The following is a 19373-nucleotide window of genomic DNA, read 5'->3' as shown; positions in this document are numbered from 1 at the left end:
CTATCGACGGATGCTTCCCTCACAAGTCGGGGGCAATCATGAGTGGTTGGTCGGCGAAGGGTCCGGACAACACACTGATGGTCTCGTATATCAGAGCAGATATCCTGTTGAGGCAGGGGCTGTGGCCCGGGGAATGGAGACTTCACCCCGAGGTGGTGGAGCTTCTTAGGGAGAACTTTGGTCAAACTACAAGTCGACCTTTCGCATTGCTTGTACAATGCATTGCCCTTGTGGTTCTCCCTCACGCATCCAGCTCCGCTTGGACTGGATGTGATGTAATAGGTGTGGTTGCCTCTACACCTATACGCTTTTCCCGATATCTTTGCTCCTGGGAGCTCTGGAGTTGTGGATACTCTGGGCTCAGCCTCTGAGGGGGCCCAGCTCATAGATTCAGGTCTCTCGACCGAGGTCGTGGAGACCATACTCCAGTCTAGAGCTCCCTCCACGAGAAGACTAAATATGTGACCCGTCACAGAAACCAGGGACACAAGTCGGCAGCACAACTTTTGAGCAAAAGGAGAAAGAAGAGTTTTTTTTCAAAATTGGTGATTTTCAATTTTTTGGAGAATCTGTTAATTGAAATCACGAAGAAGCCTCTCCATGTTTGAGATAGCAGTATTGGTATATTTAAAAGCTTACATTTTGAGGTTGAAATCGGCTTGTTTTCGGAGATTCTAGCATGCAGTAGGGGAGTGGCGTGTCATTGTCTATGTGTATTTCCATACTGAATAACCCGGCGCTTTTGCCCCCGCCCTCCAAGTGAACCACATGGCTACTTATTATGCTGTGCTCTGGCCGGCTCTCTCTGATATCAAAATTCAATGAAGATGGATGCCGCAAAGATTGTCGCAGACGAGCTGAACCGTCTGGTAGTTACACTGAAAATGTTTTCGCCGCACTTCGTGGGCTCGGGAAACTGAACCGGAGGTATGGGCGCGGCGCGCGCACCCTCAGTGCTTGAATACGGCGGCTCGGCTCGCTGACAGCGGTGGCTGGCTGTTTCATATGTGACGGAGAATCGAAATAGAGGATGCAGTTAAGACCTTTGCTGCGATGAAGGCCTGCCGTGCGTGTTTCTGAAATGTAAGTTAAGCTTCATTTGCTCTTTAGTCGTTATTTAAGATGCTGAACCTGCTGATGATATAATGTGCTTGCGGACATTTCATTTGTGTGTGTATACGCACATAAGAAAGTGGTGTAAAGAGATTTGCAACAGTAATTTGAGGAGGTGAAATGTGATTATTTGGAAAATTCCAGAAATGACTGCTTAAAGAAAAATGCCAGCAGGCATTTGCCTCCTGCATAAACTTTAATATTGTTGACATTTTGGGCACACGAGCGTTGCGCACTATTTGCGTTATATGTAGGCCTATGGCTTATTGGTCTTTGTGTGTTGTTGCTGGTTTTGCGTTATATGTATATGGCATATTGGTCTTTGTGTGTTGTTGCTGGTTTTGCGTTATATGTATATGGCATATTGGTCTTTGTGTGTTGTTGCTGGTTTTGCGTTATATGCAGGCTATATGGCATATTGGTCTTTGTGTGTAGTTGCTGGTACGTAGCAAATAGAGGGGCAGCACAATTGTTTTTCGCCTAGTGCGGCAGAAGTGCACTCATTCAAAGTGCAAAAAAAGCTGTAAAGCACATGGAGGAGCTTTACAGGGGGTATGGCTTATCTAAATGAGATGTAAATGAGCCCTATTGTCACCCCCAGCAGCAGAGACAGGTGAGAACTGCATCTTTAGAGCTCGTTTTCTCCTCTTTGAGCTTTTTTAAGTGCCTACTTTAAAATGTCCACAACTTCTCCAAATATTATCAGATTTCCACATGTTACACATCGTTGGAAAGCTTGGAGATTACACTTTCATAAAATGAATATGAATAACTCAAAATGCCCCAGAACCGACTTGTGTCCCTAGTTTCCGTGACTGGTCACATATGCTGTTCTCTGCCTGGTGCAGAGAACGCCTTCTGAATCTTGTTTCTGCCCCGTTGGTACAGTACTTGATTTCTGTATGAATGTTTCTTTGCTTGGTTATCTCTGAGGAGAGATCCTTAATTTCGTCTTCTCCGTGGTACATGAGGCTGAGGCCTGCACGTACTTGGATTTGCACCTGCTATGGTGATAGTATTTCTTCACCCCAGGTCGGGTTGTATTTCTAGGTCCCTACTAAATGTGCGGGTCATTTGTGCAGCAGGCCTTCTGTCCTCCACCTTTAATACCCCAGATCAGGAAAAACTTAATCTGTTATGCCCTGTCCGGGCTTTGGATGCGTATGTCCACAGAGCTGCTCAGTGGTGTATATCAGAACAATTATTTGCCTGCTTCGGGTCACCTAAGATAGGTTGCCCGGCATCTAAACAGATGATGAGCAAGTGGGTAGTTGAGGCTATCTCACTTGCTTATGAAGTGGCCGGACAGCCTTCAGCTATGGCTGTTCAGGCCCATTCTACAGGAGTATGGCTGCCTCTAAGCTTTAATTTCGGGTGTTCCCCTTCAGGACATTTGTAATGCGGCAGGCTGGTCCTCACCACATACATTTGTCAGATTTTATGACTTACACCTCTCCACTCCTGGGGCTAGGTTGCTTGCTTCTTAGTGTGCGCAAGGACTTCACACAGAACGGGCATTTGTCTTTATGGCATAGTGGGTATGGGGTTCCCACCGCGTCTCAACGCAGCTCGAGTTCCCTTGAAAGGGATTGTCTCAGGTTACGTATGTAACCCTGGTTCCCTGAGAGGGAACGAGACGCTGCGTTTTCCTGCCATACTTCCTGCATGCCCTGATCGACTTGCTTCAGGCTTATCAGAAGCTGTCGCGGTCTGTTTTCAGGTGTGCTTTATAGTTTCCTGGTCTATGACGTCACCCGCCTATGATGTCTAGCTCTTCCATTGGACTGATTATACACGTGCTTCACGACGCAATCACGAAGAGTGTTCCCACCGCGTCTCAACGCAGCTCGAGTTCCCTCTCAGGGAACCAGGGTTACATACGTAACCTGAGACGTTCTCTTCTGAGGACAGTTCTAGACAAAGGATGCACACCTACATTATGACAATGCTGCATTTCTCATTGGTTTGGTTCACTTTCACCAGGCAACATTTAAAAGCACCAACATGTGTTCATGCAGGTCACATGTGAGTAAATCTGTCCTCTCATTGGACAGACTGCACCTCTTTTCACTGTACTAGCTTCTCTAGTTTTAAGGGGTGTTATATGCACCAAATTAATATAAAAAAACGAAACTATATTGACCAGCACTGTTTTGTATATCATGCACATTTGTGAGGAAGTAAGATGAACACAAACGCATCAGGATTCGATAGAATAAAGTGAGTGTGAAAGTAGACGAGCTCTGCAGGGAACAATTATAAATATATATATGAATATCCATAAAGTTCGGTCTGTCATAAACACATGATCAAGACAAGAGCGCAGTCCTCAGGAATCAAGATTTCTTCTCAAAGCAGAAAACCTCTCGTGTGAGGGCTGTGTGTTCAGAACATCTTCAGTCAAATATCTGATTAACAAACTTATATGAGTTATTGACTGTATATTGAGAATGTCATAGCAGAATACACCACAGATTGAAGTTCATAATTAGCTTTTGACTAATTATAATATTATGTTAGAGACAATTTCTTCACCAGATCCTGTTTTTGTCTGGTATCCAAATCCGTTTAAAGTCTCACCTACACTTCTGATGTACAGTTGACTGAATGGCCTTTCAAAGCGATAAAATGTCTTTACTGTTTTTAACTCACAGCGCTGATGTTTTTGTCTCCTCTCGTTTTGTGACTGCGAAACAAGCGAGGACACTAGCGCACACTTCTGAAATTGAGTTGTAATGGCCAGATTATTGTGTTGTGTGTGCTAAACAGACATGACTGTGATTAGACACAATGCACTGCAATGGGAGTAGATATAAATATTAGGGGTGGGCGGATCGATCCTGAAGTATCGATACTTTCGCTACTGACGGGGTATCGAAAAGGATCGATCCTCACATAAAAATATCGATCCAAATATGTGTTTTTTTTACCAGAAAGTTTTATTCATTTAGAACGCAATTCAGTGCGTAAAAATAAGCAAATGTTACCGAATAATTGTGTAGGGTAGAACTATTTCTCCTAGTCATCTGGATACAAGACAAAACTAATCAATCACAGAGAGCGTTCAAAGCTGGTGCTTCTGTCACAGTGCTTTTGGGAAACGAAGCCTTGCTTAGATGACAGAGAAACAATCGGGAGTTATTTCGCAATAAACAAATTAAAAGTTTACATAACGGTTCAAAATGTTGACTCAGTAAGATTTATATTTTTATATTTCTTATAAATGTTGTTCTTTCAACTTTGTTCATCATGATACATTTTATGCAAAATTATTTGGTTTCCACAAAAACATGAAACTGTTTTCAACATTGATAGTATTAAGAAATGTTTCTTGAGCAGCAAATCAGCATATTAAAATGAAATAGTTTCCAATAGTGCATTCCTATAATTAGGGTAGTTTGGTAAAAGTCACTGACTAATTACAGGCGAGTTGAGAGCACAAATCACAAAATATTTAGTGGTCATGAAAACGTATTCAGATTTAGCATATTAATGATGCATTCACCTCATAAATCATGACACACTGCTCTAGCACAGGAAAGTGCATGTAAGTTCACGTGGAAGCTTTTAAAATGAAAAAGTATTGGTATCGGTATCGATATCGGCGATACTGGCCCTGTATTTATTTGGTGTCGAATCGATACCGAATTTTGCAGTATCGCCCACCCCTAATAAATATCAGGCTTGTTGAGTCACATGACTTGGACTCGAGTCCCTAATTTCATGACTTGCGATTTGACGTAATGAAAGAAGACTTGTGACTTGACTTACACTTTGACAACAATACAGATACCTAAAACAATTTTTTTCTGATATCCAAAAATGTTGTCTGATATCCAGCTAGTCATGTCAACTCTCCTATCTACCAAGTAGGCAAGTGCTTTTAAAATGAGCAGAGATTATAATATCTTATAAGTATTCTTAGTTGCAATTTCTCAATGATAAGATAAAATGTACTGAGAGAGACTCTGTCTGATCAGCACAAATGGATTTACTTCATGTAAAGTTAACGAAAGTTATCATGAGGATTGTAATGTTTAAAGCAGATGTCTTAACAAATGTCAGTAGACAGGGAAGATTTTAAAACGAGCCGTTCATTTATAAATATGCAGGATTGCTGTGAAAATACAGACCGGAAGACAAAAGACAACGAGTGCATAAGGTCTATATTAGGTGTTCTTTATATACTTACATCAGAAAATACAAGTACAGTCTTACTTAGTTATTGATGTACTTATTAATGTACAATGATAAATTAATTAAAAAGCCTGAGGTTAAGAGACTAACGTTAGAGAATATGTTCATAAAATTGCCAGGTGGAAAGAGATAAAGATAATATGACAGAGGTAAAGAAACAGCAGGAATGAAGGAAAACACAGATGTGTGTTTAAGCTGAACTTACGCTGCTATTAAAAGAACTCAAATTATAGCCTTAGATCCTTCAATTACACACACACTGGATTGAATGTTGAACGGTCTAAGATGGCAGATCTGTTGTATTTGAACAGCAGAATCTATCAAAACTATCCATTTCATAATATTAAATGAGTCATTTTTACAGCATTGTGTTGCACAAAAAGAGCTTTTATTTTTTCAATGATTTTTTCATCATATGTCCTGTGTTTGTAAACTGTGCTTCAAAGCTGAAATCCAGAAAGAAAAAGAAAAAAGAATCTGAGGCGTTTAGTCCAGCTGTAATAATATATATTGTATACTTCATTTGTCAATATTTATACGACAGGCAATTTTGAGAAGATAAAGCTCTCTTCCTGTTTTCCACTCAGTTGTTTGATGATTGCAGTGGTTTAATGCTGAACGGTTCAGGACTATTACAACCTCTGTGTTTTTGTAGTTTTGCAACTTATAACACAGTATCTTTCACAGCTCCACCGCCATTTCAGTTAGGTTTTTAAAGACCTATTTTCCAGAGCGCAACCAGTGTCAGTGTTTCTGAACTCCTGAAACGCCTCCATTGTAGTCTTGAGTTTCTTCCGGGAACGAACACGTCACAATATTCCTCATAATAATAATTCATACGCAGAATAAAGGGGCGGGGCCTGGTTGAGTTAGTTAGTAGTGTGTTAAACTGGTGGTTATGGTAAGGGGCGGGACATTTCCCAAACATAATCGAAGCGCTCGACCAATCACAACACACTGATCCAACCGACCAATCAGAGCACAGTGTGCTTTTCAGAAGGAGGGGCTTCATAGAGACAGGAAGTAAACAGAGCGTTACTGACAGACTGGGAAGAGAGGAGCCGCAACAATGGAGAATATGAGGAAAATAATCAACATTCAAGCAGGAAAACCTGTTCTAGTAGAACACAAAAACAACAAGACTTTGTAAAAGAGCATATAGGTCCTCTTTAAACAACTAGGCTAGGACACTGTGTAACATTAATGCTAGTACCAGGTGGGAGTAAGTCACACATGTGCAAGTCACAAGCAAGTCTCAAGTCTTAACCTTCGAGTCTCAAGCAAGTCCAAGTAAATTTTTTATAAAGGCAAGTCAAGTCAAGTCGTAGCTTGGGTCACAAGTCACTGGCAAGTCATACAAACGTTTGACGATTTCACTGAATTTATATATTAAAATAAGTTAAAATTACAGAAGTTGTGGACTATGGTTTTATTTGCAAATTTTTTTTTTAATATATGCATTCCCACATATAGCTGAGTGGTTACTACAATAAAAATCTAAATGTAACTGAAATTAGGCCAACATTAAAGCATGAACAAATAAATTTGCCTCAAACATTGCAGAAGACCATTAAAAGATATTAAACAATTCACAATTCAAGTATAATTCCTATGCGACCAAAGGCATTCTTCAAACTGGCATCCCCTTAATACAAGTTATATAGTTTTAATTATGAAGTTAAAACCGCCAATAGGTGGCGCAAAATTACCGTATTAATGTACGAGTCATAGAAGCATTCGTTTAACTTATGTTCAAACCGGCAGATTCGTTCTGGAACTAAGCAACTAGGTCACTGAATCACAAATACGCATAACTCTTTCTGTGGCTTGTTTGGAACTATTGTCATTGGAGAAACATAAAACACGACAAAACATTAACAGTTTTCTATGTTGTTTTTTGTCATTGGAAAGAACGACATATTTGGCTTTAAAGCATGATTTAAAAAGAAATGTGGCAAATGTTGTACAAAACATATGACATCATTAATTATCATTTGAATATTGACAGCATTAAGCTACATTTGAAAACATAATTGTGTATAAAGAGGCATGCGGTTTTGACCAATATTCTCGATTTAAAGATAGTCAAATTAACTATAACAAACAGGTTAAACAAGCCATAGCTTACTTTTAGACGTGGTGAATGAAGTTCGACTGTTCGAGGTTGTGATGGTCGTCCGATATCCCTTGCCAGTTATTATGCGTACAGCAAATCTTCTTGTATGAATATAGTCAATTTCTAGTGTTTATATCCAAAAAAGAAACGATGCTGGGAGATGTTTTTGTATTTAGCGCTCACTGAGGTGTATGTTTTTTCTGGGCTTGTGCAGTGTCACGCAATCGCGCAGAATCTGATGACTGGCGTCAATGGTTCCGTTGCTTTCATTTTGTTCATCAATTGATGTTGCGATGATAAATGTATATCAAGTCATTCTCGAGTCATACAGTTCAAGTCAAGTCAAGTCTCAAGTCATTGGATCTCAAGTCAAAGTCAAGTCGAGTCATTTTCTTAATTTAGTCAAGCAAGTCTCAAGTCCTTAAATTTACGACTCGAGTCTGACTCGAGTCAAGTCATGTGACCCGAGTCCACCATCTCAAATGTGTATCATGAAAATAAAATCATAATAAAAATAAGCTTAATCTTTATTAAAAAACAAAAACAATATTGAGGCATATTCCTCTCCCCAAAATAAAATGTTAATAATTAAGTTATACATTTTGAGGTACTCAAAACATAGGATTGTCATTGATTTTCTTTGCTTCATGTTGTCTACAACATGTCATTTTCCCTTCCTTTGCTCTTTTATGCTCAGATGTGTGTAATTTTCCAAATGAACTGTGACGTTCCTATTGGATGACTGGGTGTCGGTTGTGTTAAAAGCCACCAAATTAATGAAAAATATAGTTTTCACAATGGATGACAGACAGAATGGACACATTAAAAGTGTACGTGAGCTTACAGTATTAGTGTTTCTCTGTGCTTGAAAACACACACAAAAAATTTCCACCAATGTGAAAAAACTGCTGTATAAAAATAACTTTAACTCAGCAACATGTATCACGGTGAAATACTTGAACTTTTAGTTAGTTTCATTACTGTTGCTCAAAGCTTGGCTTGCTCATCCCATGACTGTCTAACATCAGGATTTTTTCACGTTTGCTCCAATTATAAATGCATGTTATTAAACATGACAAAAATATTATTCTTTGGAAAGCAGCGTGTGTGTCTTGCACACGTCCGAGTGTAAATCATCGGGTAAGAATGGAGGAATGCGCTGAGATTGTGTGCATAGGGTGAATGTGCGGGAGGGAAAATATTACAGTTGGAACATTTTCCCGTAAAAATGTTTGATGGCATTCCGAGCGGCCTCAGAACGATTCGGACAATCCCGACTCCTCTCTCTCTCTGCTGTACACACACACACACGCTCACACATCCACAGCGAGAGAGAGAGCTGTGCTTTCATTCACCACTGTTATTATAGAGATAGAACAGACTGATTGTATGTTTAGAAGGAGGTTTGTGTGTGCATGTGAAATCCTCCTTTTGTCAGACTGTGTCTGTGTGTGTGTGTGTGTGTGCGTGTGTGTGTGAGAGATTCAGCAGTGTTACAGTCATGAACGCAGTGAAGACGGTGTATTAGTCTGCAATCAATCTGAAACCAATCAACGGGCTTCATCATTCTCTGAACATCTCTCTGCATGTCGAGGAGAGCTGTGCTGTTTTAGGATCGTATCGGATTCATATATTATATACACTATTATCCCAGACAGCAACATAGTGTCGGCCCAGATCCGGCCCATGTACACGGGGAAATCTAATGTTTACTACCAGATGTGGGCCGGATCTGGGCCGACACTATGTTGCTGTCTTGGATAATAGTGTATGCTCCACTCTAGATATTCTACTAACTATAAGTCTCTTTGCAACTACATGTCAACTAACTGTCATAAGAGTATTAGTAGACAGGGTTACAGGGCTAGTAGGATAAGTTGGCATGTAGTTGCTACAGTAAGCTACTTCCTGAATGTCTAAAGTTGTCCATCAAAATAAAGTACACTACTGTGTGAATCTTCTATACGCTGTTCTGGATTGTGTCGTTGGTGTAATAAATCACTGATGAAAAAGATTCTGTGGTGAAGTAAATTCTACAGAAAGAAAACATGTAATTTCTAACTGAATAAGTTAGTTCAGGCAAGATTAAAAAACAGTAAATTCTATATTAATACTCAATTAAAGCTTGTAAAAATAAAAGTGTAAATATCAACATAATAAAATTAAGTACAACCTACTCCACTTTCTGATTCTGGTATTCCCATCATGCATGAATAGTTAATACGTTTGCATTTGTCACTGTTTTCCAGCTGTATTTACACTGTTTTATCATTGCTTTTGTTGTTGGGTTTAGTAACTTGCTGTTTTGTGACATCTTCTACTCAAGATTACATTTATACTCACAAATGATCCAGTGAAAGTTACCGTTACTGTACTGAGTGTTGAGGTCTCATTATATATACACAACATCTACTGTATATATTATCCATGTAAAGCAAACACTTTAAAAGCATGGCTTGATTCAGTGTTATATTGTTTAAGTAAAATGTACTTAAATGCAGAATATTGGAAAGTAAACTTCAATTAAGTAGAAATTACTCAACAATTGCAATTTACTTAAAAAAAAAATATGTGTGCAAAAATTTACTTTTTTCCAGTTCAGGTTGACTCATTCATATTAAATTATTATTTTTGTTAATTTGGGTTATTCTTTTTTTTATAGCTAATTTGGATGCACAATTAAAAAGGCTATTACTTTGTATGACGAAGTGGACCGTGACATGCAGGGGCTTCTGTATGGGGTCAGTTTGACAAGTAAGATGCTTAAGGAAGTCATACAACATTAGTAACGCTTTATTTCACAGCATTTTACATGCAATTAATGTAACTGTAAATCAATCATAATTACAAGCAACTAACCCCCAAACCAAACCCTAATCCTTACACAGTTAATTAATATTGCTCAGTACTTATTTGTGTATTTACTAGAGGTGGGCATAGATTATGTTTTTGAATCTAGATTAATCTCACTGTAATCTTGGAATTAATCTAGATTAAAATGGCTCATTTGAATTCTGCCGAAGGCATTCAGAATATGTGTGCTACCAAATAATGACTAAAAGTAAGTCTTTGAGAATAGTTTGCCTCGCGTAGGGATGTGAATTTCTGCCAAAAATGCCATTCGACAATAGAGGAGCAAAAGTCGAATATCGTTCAAAGAAAATTATAAAATAAAATAAATAAATAAAACGCACAATTACATTTACAGAAAGGGAGGCCAATTTCATCTTTAGCGATTTGTCATCAAACAAACTGTTTATTAATTGAACAAGTAACATGTTTTCGTCGTTTTTTTTTTTTTTAACATATTAGGCTAATTGGAAGAAGAAAAAAACAATAAGCACGACGTAGCTACAGTCCGTTTTTGCATCGCCAAACCAGATGCTCGTTAGATCAAAAAATAATGTCATATGTCATAAAGATTTTTTGTGAACCTGCCTTTACCGGCAATAGCCTCCTCCTTTTTAAACAAATTAGTTTCAATTAATGTAAACTATTCGAGAAGGGTATTCCTGCACAACAGGAGGCTGCAGTTTCAGGACCCTAGTTTTCTGTTACAGTGCCACCTACCGAACTGGATCACCGAAAACACTCATCATTTAACCCCTTTCGTGGCAAAGACCACTGACGGCCGGGCCCAGATTATTGTTCAACATTCATTATTCGTTAAAACATCACACTCTTACTTATTTGATCTGGACAAACTGAGCATCATTAGAAATATTTAAAACTCCAGCTTCGATAGTTGACCACTGTTTATGATAAAACTGGTTTGCAGTGACATTAATTTGTGACAGGAGTGCAAAATTAATAATCTGTAACGTTCGTTATTTTCGTTATTACATATCATAGTATTGCTAAGCAAGGTATAGCCATTAGCTGCATATAAAATGCTATATAACATATTTCAACATCTTTTTTTAAAAATTTAAAACCATTTTAAACCGCGACCAGAATATGATACAAATACTCGATGGTGGTTTAAAGTGAGCTTTAAGTAAAAGTGTAATATTAATATTTTAAATTGTGTCATGTAGCTTGATGCTACTTGCTCTAATCCACCTGCCGTAGGAGCTTTTCTATTCCATAATCTTCTTTGTTAATATATATATATATATATATTTATTTTTTATTTTTCTAACAAGACTTAAGATAATAGGTGGATCTTGATACTATGTACAAACTAAACAACCTGGATCCTAGAACTGCGGTCCTGAAACCGCTGCCGCCGCTACATCATCCAGTTCAGTAGGTGGCGCTGTCACAAAAAACTAGGGTCCTGAAACTGCGGTCCTAAAACTAGGGTCCTGAAACTGCAGCCTCCGGTTGTGCAGGAACATACTACTGAACTATTCGTGTGACTATGCCCCTGCGCAATACGCACACATTACCGTGGGATGGCGGGTGTTCATTTCATAAACTGTACACAATGGTAGCTTATTTATTTTGTAGCCTATAAATTAATGTATATGTCCAAAAAACGGATAATGTCATACTTTTTAGTAGTGCTATCGTGGCATAATAATCTGTTTGGTTGTAAAATGTATTACCTGAATGAAATGAAATCGAATGTATAGTCCTGTGGAATCATTCATTCACAGACAGCTTACGAAGATGTTCAACTAATAAAGATCTTCATCGCTGGCAAAAATATGATGCATTTGCAGATTTGCTTTCACTAGACTAAACTGTAGATCCACGGCCACTTCATCCAACGCTCTTGATGTTCTTAAATCTTCCTGTTACGAATCCGAGTCGAGTGTGATTGAACGCGCTTCAGATGATTCAGTGCGTGAGGAACTGAACAGATCATTCAGACTGATTCGCGAACCGATTTAGACAGATCTGCCAACTTGTTTGATGAAGTCTTTGAACAGAATCGACCCAAAAGAGTGATTCATTTGTAAATTGAGCATCGCTCATGCCCATAAAAAAGATACAGCGCGCTTGGAAGAAACTCATTTAACAACATGTAAAGTAACGAGAGGAACGATCAACGTAACATGTAAAAGTATACAGGTCCTTCTCAAAAAATTAGCATATTGTGATAAAGTTCATTATTTTCCATAATGTAATGATAAAAATTAAACTTTCATATATTTTAGATTCATTGCACACCAACTGAAATATTTCAGGTCTTTTATTGTTTTAATACTGATGATTTTGGCATACAGCTCATGAAAACCCAAAATTCCTATCTCAAAAAATTAGCATATTTCATCCGACCAATAAAAGAAGTGTTTTCAATACAAAAAAAGTCAAACTTCAAATAATTATGTTCAGTTATGCACTCAATACTTGGTCGGGAATCCTTTTGCAGAAATGACTGCTTCAATGCGGCGTGGCATGGAGGCAATCAGCCTGTGGCACTGCTGAGGTGTTATGGAGGCCCAGGATGCTTCGATAGCGGCCTTAACCTCATCCAGAGTGTTGGGTCTTGCGTCTCTCAACTTTCTCTTCACAATATCCCACAGATTCTCTGTGGGGTTCAGGTCAGGAGAGTTGGCAGGCCAATTGAGCACAGTAATACCATGGTCAGTAAACCATTTACCAGTGGTTTTGGCACTGTGAGCAGGTGCCACGTTGTGCTGAAAAATGAAATCAGATGGAAGCATGAAGTGCAACAAAATCTCCTGATAGCTAGCTGCATTGACCTTGCCCTTGATAAAGCACAGTGGACCAACACCAGCAGCTGACATGGCACCCCAGACCATCACTGACTGTGGGTACTTGACACTGGACTTCAGGCATTTTGGCATTCCCTTCTTCCCAGTCTTCCTCCAGACTCTGGCACCTTGATTTCCGAATGACATGCAAAATTTGCTTTCATACGAAAAAAGTACTTTGGACCACTGAGCAACAGTCCAGTGCTGCTTCTCTGTAGCCCAGGTCAGGCGCTTCTGCTGCTGTTTCTGGTTCAAAAGTGGCTTGACCTGGGGAATGCGGCACCTGTAGCCCATTTCCTGCACACGCCTGTGCACGGTGGCTCTGGATGTTTCTACTCCAGACTCAGTCCACTGCTTCCGCAGGTCCCCCAAGGTCTGGAATCGGTCCTTCTCCACAATCTTCCTCAGGGTCCGGTCACCTCTTCTCGTTGTGCAGCGTTTTTTGCCACACTTTTTCCTTCCCACTGAGGTGCCTTGATACAGCACTCTGGGAACAGCCTATTTGTTCAGAAATTTCTTTCTGTCTTACCCTCTTGCTTGAGGGTGTCAATGATGGCCTTCTGGACAGCAGTCAGGTCGGCAGTCTTACCCATGATTGCGGTTTTGAGTAATGAAACAGGCTGGGAGTTTTTAAAAGCCTCAAGAATCTTTTGTAGGTGTTTAGAGTTGATTAGTTGATTCAGATGATTAGGTTAATAGCTCGTTTAGAGACCCTTTTCAGGATATGCTAATTTTTTGAGATAGGAATTTTGGGTTTTCATGAGCTGTATGCCAAAATCATCAGTATTAAAACAATAAAAGACCTGAAATATTTCAGTTGGTGTGCAATGAATCTAAAATATATGAACGTTTAATTTTTATCATTACATTATGGAAAATAATGAACTTTATCACAATATGCTAATTTTTTGAGAAGTCAAGTCAAGTCACCTTTATTTATATAGCGCTTTTTACAATACAGATTGTATCAAAGCAGCTTCACAGTGATAACATGGAAATAATATAACAGAGTTTGTTTCTAAAAGAAAATTGCGTCAACGTCCACCTTAAGTAAGGCAGATCAATAATATTATTGAATATTAAATGTCCCCAACTAAGCAAGCCAAAAGCCAAGGCAACAGTGGCAAGGAACCAAAACTCCATCAGGTGACAGAATGGAGAAAAAAACCTTGGGAGAAACCAGACTCAGTCGGAGGGCCAGTTCTCCTCTGGCCAACGAAGGAACAGTGCATGATTTATGATTCGGGCAGCATTACAAGTCAGATTGGATCGGAACATTTAGAATATTTATCCATTTTCATCATTTGGAAGTCCAAGTAATCACGCCGGTGTTGAGACGAGTTGTTGAGGATCAGTGCCGTCCACCATAGAGGGTCCATATCGCCGGTGTTGAGTCGTCTCTTCACAGGCTTTGTGATTGGGGTATCTGAAGTCTCCGTGAAAGGCTGGATACAAACTGGAGAAGGACCTGTACACCTTGTGTCCCTGAGAGGAAAATAACCTGCTGCGCGATTTGCGCGAAAATATAACGATATTCGAAAAAGCTATTTTATGATCCCAACCCAACTTTGAGAATAGATTAACGGCGATATTTTTTTTATCGCCCGATAAGAGTCTCACGTTAACGCAGCACGTTAACGCCGATAACGGCCCACCATTAGTAATTACACGTAAAAAGGAGACTGAAAAAGTGGGTAACACTTTATTTTACAGTGTCCTTGTTACATGTAATTACCATAGAAATAACAGTAAATTATGCATAATTGCATGCAACTAACACTCAACCAAATCCTAATCCTACCCTAACCCTATAGTAAGTACATGCAGTTGCTTAATACTACTCTGTACTTAAATATATAATTACACTGTAACAATGACACCTTAAAATAAAGTGTAACCAGAAAGTGTTACCCTTTATTTTGTGTCATTTTTACGTTACATGTCGTTACTGTAGTAATAACTATAAATTATGCATAATTACATGCAACTAACCCTAAACCAAACCCTAATCATAACCCTAACCCTATAGCATACACATGTAGTTCATTATTATTACATGTATAATTACACTGTAACAATGACATCTTAAAATAACATTTTTACTATCATTTGTTGGAGACTACAAAACAGATTTTTTTCGGCAGTATTAAAAAAGATTATTGCAATAATTTTACCACAATTCTTACTTCTTGAAAACCTCGTGCTTAACTCAATCTGTTTCTTCTTAATTATGTGTGAAACTGACTCGCTATTTCCGAGTGAAGATGTTTGTGATGTAGAAAACTGGTGGAGGTGTGATTAATCCTGATCCGTCTCTTCTGTGGTGTAGCGGTCAAGCCTGCGGAGAAGGAGGAGGTGCCGACCGTCGCCGGGAAGGTGGACGCCGACAAGGGAGCGAAGAAGAAGGAGAAAGACGGCAAGAAGGAAGGCAAGGGTGCGACAGAGGGGAAAGAAGGGAAGGGAGAGGAGAAGGAGGAAGCCCCGAAGAAGAAAGGGGAAAAGGGAGAGAAAGGCACATCAAAGAGAGAGGCATCCGACGGAGGAGCGAAAGGTAAGAAGGGAGGAGAAGAGAAAGCAGAGAAAGGAGGGAAAGGAGGAGGAGCCAAAGGCAGTGAAGCCAAGAAGCCTGCGAAGAAGTGAACATCGTGTGTGCTAAACCTTAGCCATTTTTTAATTGCTTTTTGTAAGACACTTTATAAATGTACATTTACAGTTTGTTTATTTTATTGTAAATTGTAAATATGGACAATAAATGCTTCTCTGTTAATTATACATTTTCATTTATTTCTTATTCACATGATACACATGATCAGCACGAAATAATATAACACTGGTGCTTAGAAAAGTTATTTTGCATTTATGTAACATATAAACAACAACAACAACAACAACAAAATCATGTCAAATGTTCATTTTTAAAACACTGTGAAACGGTCCTCATTTACTCTCCTGTGTGCTGGTTTGGAGCCGTGAAACTGTTTGAGAAAGAAAGTGAATGGTGCCAGAATGCTCAGTTTGGGATTAAATATTCCTTGTTGCAATGTGTCAGATTCACTTTTCTACTGAGAACATGAAGAAACACGTGTAGGAAATGATCAGTTCACACACACACACGCACACGCACACACACACACACACACACACACACACACACACACACACACACACACACACACACACACACACACACACACACACACACACACACACACACACACACACACACACACACACCTGCTGCTGTTGAGCATCAACCGTACAAACAGAGATGACATCTCAGAAATAACACTGAATTTAATGGTTAAAAAATCCTCAAATTTAAGTTTAAACGTGTGTTAGATAGAGAAAAGCAGAATGCATTCGTATATATTTTTGTAAATACAGTAATGGTTTGAATGTATCGACTATCGATCTAAATTTAAATCGCTAATTGTTTGGATTTTAAGCATTTTTGAAATAAAAAAACCCCATCTGAATGTTAACTTTAGTTACACTTTATTTTAAGGTGACGTAGTTACATTGAACTTAAATAAGTACTGAGTAATTCATTAACTACACGTATTTAGTATAGAGTTACAATTGGGGTTCGGGTTTGGTTTAGTTGTAATTATGCATAACTAACCGTAGTAAGCACATGTTGTAACACTTTCTTTAACCTACAGTTAAACCTATTAAACTACGTCACCCTAAAATAAAGTGTTACAAAACTTATTTTTTGAGGATCTTAATTTCAGCAAGTATATCAGCATTTGAATTACTGTCTTTTCATATTAATTATTACATTCCAAAATATATGCAGAGAAACACATTGAGCTCATAACTGGATGTAAACACAATATGAATGAATATACATGGAGTAAAAAAAGCAGCATTACATTACACATAACAGACCATGAGCCTCTAAAACTATAATACTGACCAACAAATAACAGCTTTGTTCTTCCTTATGGCTGTAAAAAAAAAAAAATGTAATTTGGCATGTGATGATTTTCATCTTCCCATATACATTATGATGAAGCGATTGACTGTAATATGAGGTGAGTAATATGAGTGAAGCGCAGGCATAATGAAAGACTTTCCAGGATGAAATCTACATGTGAAAAACATGACTCATTCATTACACGATAATGATGAAAGTGAAGTACGGGAGATTTTAATAAACATCTCTAATGATGCTTTTCATGCTGAGCATTAATAATTCCCAGTGCAGATCATGATGCTGCGAATCCATTTCCAACAAAGTGTCTGCTTTTATATATTTATTCATGGCCTGACACCTGAAATATAGTCTAACTTAGCAGGAGAAAACACAGAATGAAAGGTATTCTGGGAAAGGCATTATACTAATAATAACATTCATTAATTATAGACTCTCTAAGATGCTTCAGATCTGTATTTGCTATGCATTTCACTGTAAAAAAGAAAGAAAAGAAAAAGTTGTTTATTCAACTTAAAAAAATGTTTGCGCTGCCTTAAAATGTTATGTTTTGTCAACTTGAAATGTGACAACTTGGATATTTGAGTTGACTAAACTTAAAATTTGAACACTTACAATTTAAGTTACAGCATTTGTTTACAGTGTATAACTAAAACAATGACCTTGTGTATTGAATGCCTGTTCATAACTCACCGTTTCTTGACATGAACAAAACCTCATATCATTTGTCGTGTTAATAAGAGCTGATTTATCGCTTATAGACGTGATCTGACCATGGGAGGATTCTCCTGTTTGTAAAAGCTTTTGTAAAAGGTTGTGAATTTGGGCTGTTAATCAACACCCTATCAAACACCTCAGCAACCACTCAGAACACCAAATACAGTTTTTATAAATATTATTAATGACAGCATTATGATAAAATTTGCTATAGTAGATTTCAATGGTAAAGGTAGTCAAGAATGACCGTGATAAAGAAACATTCAGAATGTCTCTTTTATGCTCATGTGTCTGTGTTATTAGACACAATGCTTTGACATTTTACACATGTAATAATCACTTGACTGTATGAATCTGCACAGATACAGAGGAACTTCCTTCACCGAGAAAAAACACCGTTTGGCAAGACTTGGCGAATCTACGCTGCAAAAAAAAAAGATGTTCTTCCTCAGTATTTTTGGATTGTTTCCAGTACAAAAATATCTAAACATTCTTGAATCAAGACATTTATTTTGAGCAGCAGATACAAAGACTTGTTTTTGTGAGTTTCTGCTTAAAACAAGAACAAACGGGGTCAGAAAAATAAACTCAACTCAAAGGGAAAACAAGAGTATTTTTATGAACCCATTAGCAGATATTTGATACATTTTCCAGAAAACAAGACCTAATATCGTGTTAATATTCATTCATTAATATTCATTTACATTGATCTCCAGTAAATGTATGATGATTTAAGAATGTCGAGATATTTGTGCTGGAAAACAAGTCAGAAACACTGAGAAAGAACATATATATATATATTTTTTTGTAGTGTATTAATAAAACTCTCAAGGCTTAGAGAAATATAAATATCACATTCTACGAACATAAACCTGCTATTATAATACAAAGATCACAGATCTGGCATCATTCGGAACTAGTGTAAATAAAACGACACTAGTGCTGATCAAATAAGTCCAATTTAAAATCGCACGGCTGTCTTATTTACAATTCACGTCCCAGAGAGCCGGACACTTCATCAGAAGCAGACTCACCGCTCTTCAGCGGACCTGTGAAACACTCGTGGGATATATCAGGGTGTTCACCATAGCCGAAATCTGTCCTGATCCTCCAAATACTGGCAGTGGAAGACTCCAGTCCGGCTCATTTACGGGATCCTGACGCTCTCCGCTTGAGTCTCCAACACATCTGAGATGGTCCCACAAGTCAAGCTGTGAGGAAATCCTGAGGAAACAAAGGACCCGCTAGTCCTTTTCTGCACAACACTAGTCACATGACGGTTTCTCTTTCCTCCTCCACCACCGGGACGGTCTTCTCCGCCTGCAGGTTCTCGTGGCCCGAGGACGGGAGGGAGTTCTCGGAGACGGAGCCGTTCTTGACGTAGCCCGGGAGGTTGCGGTGTCCGTTGATGGCCCCGGGCCCCAGGCGGGTGGTGAGGTGCAGGGCCAGGGGCCCGCGGGCCGTCACGTTGGTCACGCTGGTGTGGGACACCATGGGCCCGTAGCTGTACGTGTTGCTGCCGCTCCGGGCTTTCCTCTTGAAGTCCAGAGCCAGTGTCCTGCGACTCCACGACTTCTTGATTTCCGCCTGGACCTGAAGAGAGGGATCCGGACGGATGAGGACTAAA

The 19373-nt window shown here is 38.8% G+C and overlaps 2 protein-coding genes across 3 annotated transcripts in view; one reads left to right on the top strand and one right to left on the bottom strand.

Moving 5' to 3' along the window:
* The window catches only part of tmie (transmembrane inner ear), a 47855-nt gene extending 32086 nt beyond the window's left edge, over window positions 1-15769 (top strand). Inside the window, exon 4 of the mRNA XM_077217282.1 lies at window positions 15422-15769. Coding sequence (XP_077073397.1) covers window positions 15422-15732 — 311 coding nt within the window. The 3' untranslated portion in view covers window positions 15733-15769. The remainder of the gene's footprint in view (window positions 1-15421) is intronic.
* Window positions 15770-15855: 86 nt separating this feature from the next.
* pth1r (parathyroid hormone 1 receptor) overlaps window positions 15856-19373 on the bottom strand; it is a 129583-nt gene continuing 126065 nt past the window's right edge. Inside the window, exons 13-14 of one of the 2 annotated variants that reach the window (XR_013197341.1) lie at window positions 16801-19339; window positions 15856-16585 (exon numbers count right to left, since the gene is read on the bottom strand). Coding sequence is in view for 1 of the 2 variants with exons in the window: in XM_077217278.1 (XP_077073393.1) it covers window positions 19016-19339 (324 nt within the window). In the remaining variant the exon portion in view is untranslated. Of the gene's footprint in view, window positions 19340-19373 lie in introns of both variants that reach the window. The other variant, XM_077217278.1, reaches the window with a different exon arrangement.

Source organism: Siphateles boraxobius, unplaced genomic scaffold (assembly GCF_051911475.1).
Source record: "Siphateles boraxobius isolate OS27281-9 unplaced genomic scaffold, OSU_SipBor_1 72, whole genome shotgun sequence".
Taxonomy (NCBI): domain Eukaryota; kingdom Metazoa; phylum Chordata; class Actinopteri; order Cypriniformes; family Leuciscidae; genus Siphateles; species Siphateles boraxobius.
The sequence above is the reverse complement of the archived record's forward strand: the minus strand, read 5'-3'. Positions and strand labels throughout refer to the sequence as shown.